The sequence below is a fragment of the Malaclemys terrapin genome, chromosome 9 (assembly GCF_027887155.1).
Source record: "Malaclemys terrapin pileata isolate rMalTer1 chromosome 9, rMalTer1.hap1, whole genome shotgun sequence".
NCBI classification, from domain to species: domain Eukaryota; kingdom Metazoa; phylum Chordata; order Testudines; family Emydidae; genus Malaclemys; species Malaclemys terrapin.
Window position 1 is genome coordinate 50,463,507 of NC_071513.1, and position 9,868 is coordinate 50,473,374.

The 9,868-nt window shown below is 55.5% G+C and overlaps 1 protein-coding gene across 1 annotated transcript; it reads left to right on the plus strand.

Annotated features, from left to right (window-relative positions):
• Positions 1-5,124: 5,124 nt before the first annotated feature.
• Positions 5,125-8,034, plus strand: NEU4 (neuraminidase 4). Its single transcript, XM_054039775.1, has 4 exons — positions 5,125-5,325; positions 5,909-6,164; positions 6,947-7,384; positions 7,490-8,034. The coding sequence occupies exons 1-4, from the start codon at positions 5,125-5,127 to the stop codon at positions 8,032-8,034; spliced, it is 1,440 nt and encodes a 479-aa protein (XP_053895750.1).
• The last annotated feature ends 1,834 nt before the right edge of the window (positions 8,035-9,868 follow it).

Below are 9,868 nucleotides of genomic sequence, written 5' to 3' on the forward strand. Positions count from 1 at the left end.
TGGGCTTGACCCCAACCACTGAGGGAGTGGATGCCCCCCTGTTAGAAGGCCTTGTTAAGGGTGATTGCTCTCTGGTGCCCCCCCCTTTCCCTAACCCTCCGCCTCAGGTGGTTGCCCCCGTTTTGGACCCTGCAATGGCCCAGGCCATGTCCACGTGCCCAACCGCGATTGGTAATCTGGCTGACGCCGCCGTGCCCATTGTGGTGACGGCCGACGCCGAGCGGCCAGGTTTTGAGCCCATGGGTGCCCTACCCCATGAGGCGAGGCTGCAGCTCTCGCCTCCCCCCCAGCGCTGTAATCGTGGGTGCCTCGTTTAGTGGGGCACCTGAGCCTAGCGCTGTGGAGGTGCCCCACTCCCTTGCTGCCCCTTTCACTACCGTGTCGGGTCATGAGGCACCATGACCTGGAGGCTCTGCCACTCGGGCCCTAGATTTTGTCCCCGCTTCCTGCCCCGACCCTGCTCCCATCCTAGATCTTTGTCCTGTCCCTGTCCCTGACCCTGTTCCAGCCCTTGTTCCTGTCCTTAACCTCTCTTCCCTCCCCCCTCCTGTTGCTGCCTCCCCCGGGATTGCCTCATTTTCTTTTTATGGAGGCCCCCAGGAGGCGGTTTTTGTTTTACCCTCTTCTGGCCCATCAGGGGCTGCAGTTCTCCCTCTGCCATTGTTCCTAGGACCGAGTGCTGCATTGGGTGGCGCAGTACCGGAGGGACGGGCGCCACGGCGGGGCTCTGATCCCTGCGTGCCCGTCCCAATGGGCCACGGGGCTGGCAGGGGGGTCCAATCGGGGGATGCCCCGGGGTCCATGACCCCGGTCCCTGTCACGCAGAAGAGCAAGATGCGCTCTTTCTTGGAGGACACTCGTGGCTCCATGAATAGAGTGCATCTCGCTCTTCAGCACTGGGGCTATTTCCATCTTGTTCTCCAGACCATGAGGGCCATTATGGGGGAGGGCAAAGGGACCGGGAAGCGGGATGCTGCAGCTTACCAGCAGGCCCGCAGCTTCCATGATGCCCTGCTGGCTTTCGGGGTTGGTCACGGTTTGCTGCGGGGTCCGACAGGAGCCGCTAGTGCCCCAGACCGCAAGGATCATCCCCAGCCCTCCTTATGTCGCCGTCCATCTTTGCCACTTTGAACATCCGTGGCTGTAGGTCGGGTCTCCGCAGGTGCCAGGTGCTCTCCTTCCTTCAGGAGGGGGGGTACTCAGTTATTTTCCTGCAGGAGACCCATGCAGATCCAGCCACCGAAGCGAGCTGATGGCTGGAGTGGGTGGACAGGGTCTACTTTAGCAACCTTTCGGCCTGTCAGGGTGGGGTGGCGACCCTGTTCTCCCTGCACCTACAGCCCGAGGTGCTGGGGATTACCGAGGTTGTGCCGGGTCGCCTGCTGCACCTCCGGGTCCGGATGGCGGGGCTAATGTTGCATCTTGTCAATGTCTATGCCTCAGCATCCGGCCCGGTGAGAGCGTGCTTTTTTCAGCAGGCGTCCGCCTTCCTCGGTACTTTGGATCCTCGCGAGTGCCAGGTCCTTGGCGGAGACTTCAACTGCACCCTCGAGGAGCGGGACCGCACAGGGATCGAGCCGAGCCCGGCCGTTGCAGATGTCCTCAGGGAGATCGTAGTCCATCACTCCCTGGTGGACGTCTGGCACGACCACCACCCGGACAATGACACTATGTTCACTTTTGTCCAGGTGGAGGAACAACGGTCGAGCCACTCCTGGTTGGATCGCATCTATTTTTCTCTTTGTCATCTTTTGCAGGCCCACTCCGCCAGCGTTTGGCCGGCCTCGTTCTCAGACCACCATTTGGTGGCCGTGACGGCCTCTCTTTCTTCGGAGAGGCCGGGGCCGGCCTATTGGCATTTCAATAACAGCCTACTGGAGAATGTGGGATTTGTGGCATCCTTCCTGGAGTTTTGGCTGGCCTGGCGGGAACAGAGGCATGCCTTTCCCTCAGTGCGGCGGTGGTGGGATGAGGGGGAAGGTGCGCGCCCGGCTCTTCTGCCATAGCCACACCCGGGGCGCCAGCCAGCGAAGGGATGTGGTGATAGAGCAGCTGGAGCGGGAGGTATTGGAGCTGGAGAGGCATCTGGCTGCCAGCCCCGGAGATCCACTCCTCTGTGGAGTGTACCAGGAGGAGCTCTGGGCCCTCAACGATCTTCGGGCCTGGGGTGCCTTCGTAAGATCCTGCATCCATCTCCTGCAGGAGATGGATCGCGGCTCCCGCTTCTTCTATGACCTGGAGAAGAGGGGAGCGAAAAAGCACATCCTCTGCCTTTTGGCAGAGGACGGCGCCCCCCTCACGGATCCGGTGGAGATGTGCGAGAGGGCCAGGGCCTTCTATGCTAGCCTTTTCTCCCCGGATCCAACTGACACCGATGCCTGCGGAGTGCTTTGGGACGGACTCCCGACAGTCAGCGCAGGCGATCGGGACCGGCTGGAGCTGCCTCTCACTCTGGCCAAGTTCTGGGAAGCCCGCCGTCTCATGCCCACCAATAAATCTCTGGGCATGGACGGGCTGACCGTGGAGTTCTACCACATGTTCTGGGACGTCCTCGGCCTGGACTTTGCCACCGTCTGGGCCGAGTCCTTAGAGAGCGGGGTCCTCCCTCTTTCGTCCAGGCGAGCGGTGCTCGCCTTATTGCTGAAGAAGGGGGACCTCCACGATCTTCGGAATTGGCGTCCCGTCTCACTCCTCAGCACGGACTATAAGGTCGTGGCGAAGGCCATCTCACTGCGGCTACGGTCCATACTGGTGGACGTGGTCCATCCAGACCAGACCTACACCGTCCCAGGCCGTACCATCTTTGACAGTCTTTATCTGGTCCGGGATCTCTTGGCGCTTGGGTGTAGGGATGGTCTGTCGTTCACCCTCCTGTCCCTGGATCAGGAGAAGGCATTCGACTGGATGGACCATGGGTATCTCCTGGGCACTCTGTGGACATTCAGCTTCGGACCCAGGTTTGTGGGGTTTCTCCAGGTACTGTATGCCTCCGCAGAGTGCTTGGTCAAGCTCAACTGGACCCTGACTGCGCCTGTCAGATTCGGACGAGGGGTGCGTCAAGGCTGCCCGCTGTCGGGTCAGCTGCACACTCTGGCCATTGAGCCCTTCCTCTGTCTCCTTCGCATGAGGTTGACGGGGTTGGTGCTGCGGGAGCCGGAGGTGCGGCTGGTCCTGGCAGCGTACACCAACGATGTGCTCCTCGTGGTCCAGGACCCGGACGACCTGGTGCGGGTGGAGGCTTGTCAAGCTGTTTATTCAGCAGCCTCCTCAGCCCGGGTCAACTGGGTCAAGAGCTCTGGCCTGGTGGTCGGGGCCGGGTGGCAGGCGAGCCCCCTCCCACCCGCACTTCAAGCCATCCGATGGAGCGCAGGTCCGCTGCTCTATCTTGGCGTTTATTTTTCTGCCACGCATCCGTCTTCGCCAGAGAACTGGCACTGTTTAGAGGACAGGGTGACTGGGCGGTTGCGGAGCTGGACAGGACTGCTCCGGTGCCTCTCCCTCAGGGGGAGAGCACTGGTGCTCAACCAACTGGTCGTGTCCATGCTATGGCACCGACTCAACACCCTGTGCCTGCCCCCGGGGTTCCTGGCCAATCTCCAGAGATTGGTTCTGGGTTTTTTTTGGCCGGGACTGCACTGGGTCTCTGCAGGGTTTCTCCATCTCCCCCTGGAGGAGGACGGACAGGGCCTGATGTGCATGCGCACGCAGGTCCATGTCTTCCGCCTTTATAGTGCAGGTGGCTTGGTGTGGAGCATGTTGGCACACACCTTCCTCTGCTGCCTGTGAGGGCTCCGATACGACCAGTAGCTCTTTTTTCTCCATCCGAGAGGTCTTCCGCGAGACCTCTCCAAGCTGCTGGTCTTCTACCAGGACCTCCTCCAGGCCTGGAGGCTGGTTTCAGCAACCAGGTCCTTTGTGGCCACCGAGGAGGTAGATCTCCTCGTGGAGCCCCTGCTACACAATCCCCATCTTCGTGTGCAGGTGGCGGAGTCCTCCTTGGTGCGCTGGAGGTTGGTCCTGGCAGGAGTTACGAAGATCAGAGACCTCCTGGAGTATGACCTGGGGGACTGGGTGGATCCCCAGGCGCTTGGTCGCCGCATGGGGCTCTCCACCCTTACGACACCCCGGTGCGTACTCCAGGAGGTGGAGGCAACCCTGCTTCCCGCGACTCGGTTTTTCCTCGAGCGTGTCCTGCGAGAGGGTGCGCCCCGCCCACCCCTCACTCCAGGCCCTCTGGTTCTTTCCATCGGCCCCCTGCCCCGTGAGCCTTCCCGGCCTCCCGAACAGCCTATGTCACATGCTGAGTAGGTGGTGATTGTGCCAGATATTGCAAGTCCATGCAGTATCTCTGGGGACCACTGTATTAAATTTATAAATGGCTGATGTATGATTATGTTTTCCTCTGTGGAGGAGGGTTACCACAGCACCTCCAGGAACTAAAACATGGGAGGTGGGGGGAATGATTACCTTGGGGATTGTGAACAATTCTAGGAAAGCTCCACTCCCTGGGATCTCTGGGTCAGACTGGGTTTTCCAGAGACTCAAATGAAGATTTGGTGTAAAAAGGCTGAGTTTAAACTGATACAGGCCTTCTTTTTGTTCCAGCAAATGGCTGGGGCTGTCTATCCCAGGGGGACCGAACCCTAGCAGAAGGATGGGACAAGACTTTGGCCTGCTAGGGGCTTATAAGACTGAGAGGTGACTGTGGTATTAGGTGTGTTTTAAATCTGCTTGTTGTTTTTTACATGTTTTCTCTTTAATGCTTTTACCTGAAGAATAAATGTGTTTGCTTAGGAAGAGCTGTGTGGGACTGCTGACAATACACTGTTCACAGCCTTCAGAGAGACAGCAATGCACAGGTGCCAGAAGTTAGGCAGGTGGCTTGCTGGGGTTATTCCAGTCTAAGGCAGCCTTAAAACCTCTGGTCAGGAGGGAGTGGGACATGGGTCCCTACCCAGAGACTGGTGATGACTGGAGATCTGAGACCTGATTGGGCACTGCTGGAGTGGACCAAGGGGGGGATGAGAGGGGATACAGACACAGGTAACTGCACCAGTATTTTCTCCTTTGTTATACCTCATCTATTGGGGGTTTACGTGTTTTTTGTCCCAGGCTGCAGCCGTGATGGGATCGCGCCATTTCCCAGCTCGCACCGTGCTGTTCGAGAGGGAGCCGAGCGGAGTGACTTACCGCGTTCCAGCGCTGCTCTACATCCCCTGTATGGCAAAGCTGTTGGCCTTTGCTGAGGAGAGGCTGAGTATTGATGATGCCCATGCAAACCTGCTGGTGCTAAGACGAGGGACCTTCCTCAGGAACTATGTGGAGGTGAGTGGCAAGGCCGATGCTGTTAAATCAACTAATGGGGCAGCTGCCTGGAACAACAAAATAGTTAGGGCCAGATCTGGGGGAGTCCCCATGGCTGGCTCTACATCACCCTTTCCCACCCCACTGGTGTGGGGCATGACAGGGAACCAATGGGGTGTGTGGCTGGAACAGACAACTCTGTGTAACATGATATAACTTAGGGAAGCCGTGAGGCTTTTCTCTGTGGGGCTTTAAAATGAGGAAGGATAGATAAAGCTGACATGACCTGATCTTGTTCCCACCCATGGGTACTGTCTTGGGCATGACGTGACCCAAGGAGCAGGCCCAATGTGCCTGTCTGTTGTACGAGTTGCTGTGAGGCATGCAGAACTCCCATTTTCATAAAGGCAGCAACACCTCCAGGCCAGCAGGGAGAGCAACCGAAAAGAGGATGGTGACTGGGCAGAGCTATGGAGTCAGCGTGGGACAATGGCTGAGCTGACCTGGTTTGTGAGGGAACAGACAAAGGCCACAGTTCAGGAAAAAAGATGGGTGAGAGAGAGTCAGTGAGATCCAGTAACCCCATCCTGCCCTCTCCTGCTAGTGGGAAGACATGAGAGCACTGGAGACTGCGACCTTGAAGCACCATCGGTCCATGAACCCCTGTCCTGTTTACGATGAATTCACAGGCATCGTCTTCCTCTTCTTCACTGCTGTGCTAGGCAAGACTTCCGAGGCCTATCAGATCATCACAGGCCAGAATGTCGCCCGCCTGTGCTACGTTTCCAGTTCCGACCAGGGGCGGAGCTGGAGCAAGGTTACTGACCTGACACAGCAGGTCATTGGCAGGTCCATCACAGGTAAAGATCCCAAGAGCTAGGCACGGGGGAGGGGAGAACGCAGGGGTTCAGAGGTGGCTGGGGCAAAGTGCTGTCTCCTGGCTTCCTAGGAAGCTGTGTGTGGGCGTCAGTCAGAAGGAAGCGCACTTCCTGCAGCCTGGAGCTTTGCTTGCCCGGCATTGGTAAATGGCCAGGCCCAAGGCAATAGGAACAGCAGGAAAGAAGGAGCAGAGCCACCAGAGTCAGGAGAGAAGGCAAGGAGGCGGAGCATGGGAGAGAGTCAATATTTGCAAGGTTCTCTCTCTTTTGATCAGTTGTGGCCATGGCCAAGATACTTAGGGGAAAGAGGCTGATCAGCTGGGCTTGCGCCTCCCCTCAGTTGCTGCTGGGGAAGCCTTGCTTGCCTTAGGCTCTGCACCCCATGCTCGGTGGGCTGACATGACAACACAGGGCTCAATGACGTTCCTGGCTCTCAGTTCAGGTGATAGTGGACAGCTGGGCTTCTCACAGGTAGCACCATCAATGGCATCCTTGGCAGAGAGGCTGAGGAGTGAATGAGTCTGGAGACAGAACTACCCTTTTCCCTGGAGAACTGGTCTCTGGAGCTCAGGATAGAGGCACAATGAAGGGGTGCATAAGGGATGCTGGCGCTGCCACATGCTGTGCTGGGGACATCACAGGCTCAAAGGCTCAGCCCCTGGCTCTGGCACTAAGTGCACTTCTAAGGGGAAAACAGGTAAGGGGAGAAGATGGAGAGGGTAGGAGGGAAGATTCCCGACACTGGTCTTTTCTTTTCTGCACAGATTGGGCCACTTTTGCTCTAGGCCCTGGCCATGGAATTCAGCTCAAGTCGGGACGACTGCTGGTTCCAGCCTACACTTACCACATCGACTGCAAGGAGTGCTTTGGGAAGCTCTGCAAGACAACCCCTCACTCCTTCACCTTCTACAGCGATGACCACGGCCAGAGATGGCGCTTTGGCGAGTTCATCCCCAACCTGCCCACTGTGGAATGTCAGATGGTCTCCGTGGATGAGGAGGATGGCAGCAATGTCCTCTACTGCAATGCCAGGAGCCCCTTGGGCTTCAGAGTGCAGGCGCTGAGCACGGATGATGGAGCAGTTTTCCACTTGGGGCAGCTTGTTCAGCGGCTTGTAGAGCCCCCCCATGGCTGTCATGGCAGTATCATTGGCTTCCCTGCCCCTCTCTTCTATGCCCCAAGCAGCCCCTATTCACGGTGGAGCACGCCTTGGTCTATCAATGGCCCAGACTGCCTACTGCTGTCTAGAAAAAACACTAGACACTGTTATCGCCCTCTCTGTGATATGGCTGTTGAAAACCCAGCAGCCATGTCTTTGGGCAGCCAGCTGCAGGACCACCAACAGCTAGCAGGGTCTAAAGAGCCCAGTCCTTCCAGCAGCCATTACGAGATCCATGATTCCATGTCCTCAGCTGTGTCATGTGGAGGTCAGGAGCAGCCTGAACCAGGAGCTGCTTCCAAATCCATTTTCCTCTTCCAGACCCCAACATGGGTGCTCTATTCCCATCCAACAAGCTCCAGGTCTCGGATCAACATGGGTGTCTATCTCAGTACGTTCCCCAGGGATGCAGATAGCTGGACAGAGCCCTGGGTTATTTATGAAGGCCCCAGTGCCTACTCAGATCTGGCCTACATTGAACTGACCTACTCTGAGTTCTCAGCCACTGGGATCCCAGCCATAGCCTTTGCTTGCCTGTATGAAAATGGGACGAGGTCCCCCTATGAGCAGATCTCCTTCAGCATGTTCACACTGTATGATGTGATTCAGAACATCCCCCTGAAAGCCACATCACCAGACCCGAAGCACCACTTGTATAAGAAAAAGAGGGGGAGGAGTTGTGTCACCTCCTAAAGCTCCAACTCCACAGCACTCAGGAGCTAGAAGTGTGGGATGGAACTCGCTACACGGTGGCATGAAGGATGCCTAATTATTTGTATTCAGACTGATAGTGGGCCGGATCCTCAGCTGCTGTAAGCAAGCATAGCTCCCCTGCCATGAGTGCAGGTATGCTGCCTTACACCAGCTGAGGAGCTGACCCACACCTTCATCAATGAAAACATCAAAGGCCCAAGCTGCAGACGCATATTCACGTATCCTACAGAAGTCAACGGGACTAGAACATGCATAATAGAGCTTGCTTGTGTAAGCAAACGCTTGCTTGTGTAAGCAAACGCTTGCAGTCAGGCTCAAGCCCAATGTATGGTTTAATATTCTAGAAGGATCTGTTATGCATATATTACAGTGCAGCTGTGCAGGAACACGGTACATTTTTACAAGTAATCACAAAACATTGGGCACTTTTACTTAAAGGGGACTCACTTTTAATAAGAGAGAAACATCCTGATGTGCGATTGCTCTAAGATACAGTGAGCCTGATTCAGCAGTGCCTTGAGCTCTGTGCAATAGTATGCAGCACTGCAAAATGCTCCTACCAGTCTCCGGGGTAACAATATTGCACCCCTGCTGCACAGGTGTAAATGACACCACAAGGTGCCATGTGGCATGAGACCCAGCAACCCAATGGCAAGAAAACTAGATGTTACAAAAAATGATCGTGCTGCTCATTCATTACCAGCTAGAATAGACATGCCCAGTTGTGGCATCCGTACCACTGAGTCAGAAAGCCTGCAGAAAACTTCAGCTGCAACTAGCCATGGCTCCTTTGTATAGGAACTGTGAAAACACCCTTTTTATCTGTCAAGCCTGGGGCTAGTCTCTGTCCTGGCCTCATCAGAGGGATGGTTCTGCTATGTAAAATTCTCCAGCTAGTGAAGACTTGTCAAGTGAAGTGAACTTTGGCCATAAGGGCAGGCATAGGCCCGAGGAAGGATTAGAGGAGAAGGAACTAGGACTGCCTCAGCATCAGTCACAGCTCTGCCACAGGCAATGTGTGGCCATGGGCACGTCCCTCAGGTTTGAACACTTTGGCCGAGGTCTGGCTAGACTGCAGTCCGAGGTGTGACTGCAGCCCTGTAGTGATCTAGCTTGACTCGAGACAGTGTGGGTACGGCTAGTCGTGAAGTTGTGGTACTTGCACAGGTGGCAGTATTGGCTAGCTACTGGAGTGGCTCCCCAGTGCTCTGGTCATGCTTGTACAAGCCAGCCTGCCACTTGTGCCACTGCTGCCGCCCTGCTGCTGCTGTTCAGGACAGCCAGATTAAAGCTGGCTTGGGAAGGGCTACTCGTGCTGCAAGCACCCCAGGGTGGACATACCCAGAGTTTGCCACCTCAAACCAGGCTAATCAAGCTACTTATTGAGGCCCCTAATGATGAAGCTAGGCTAATTTACTTTGTTTGCTCAGCTCTGCAAATGATGGTCTTTAAAGGAGAAGATTCAGAGATTCCAAGGCCAGAAGCAAACATTGTGATCATCTACATGGACCTCTCATATAACACAGGCCGTAGAACATCCCCAAAATAATTCCTAGAGCATATTGTTTAGAAGAAACATCCAATCTTGATTTTAAAAGTGCCAGTGATGGAGAATCCACCACGACCTTTGGTAAATTGTTCCAATGGTTAATTACCCTCCCTATTAAAAATGTACACCTTATTCCAAGTCTGAATTTGTCTAGCTTCAGTTTCCAGCCACTGGATCATATTAGACCTTTCTCTGCTTCCTTGAAGAGCCCATTATTAAATATTTGTTCCCTGTGTAGATACTTATAGATTGTAATTAAGTCGT

What these genes read in the sequence shown, in the direction of transcription:
- NEU4 (XM_054039775.1), top strand. Translation starts at nt 5,125, where the DNA reads ATGGGATCGCGCCATTTCCCAGCTCGCACCGTGCTGTTCGAGAGGGAG. An exon ending in CATTGGCAGGTCCATCACAG is followed by an intron (nt 6,165 to 6,946) that starts GTAAAGATCCCA and finishes TTTTCTGCACAG; the next exon opens with ATTGGGCCACTTTTGCTCTA. An exon ending in CAGCCCCTATTCACGGTGGA is followed by an intron (nt 7,385 to 7,489) that starts GCACGCCTTGGT and finishes AAAACCCAGCAG; the next exon opens with CCATGTCTTTGGGCAGCCAG.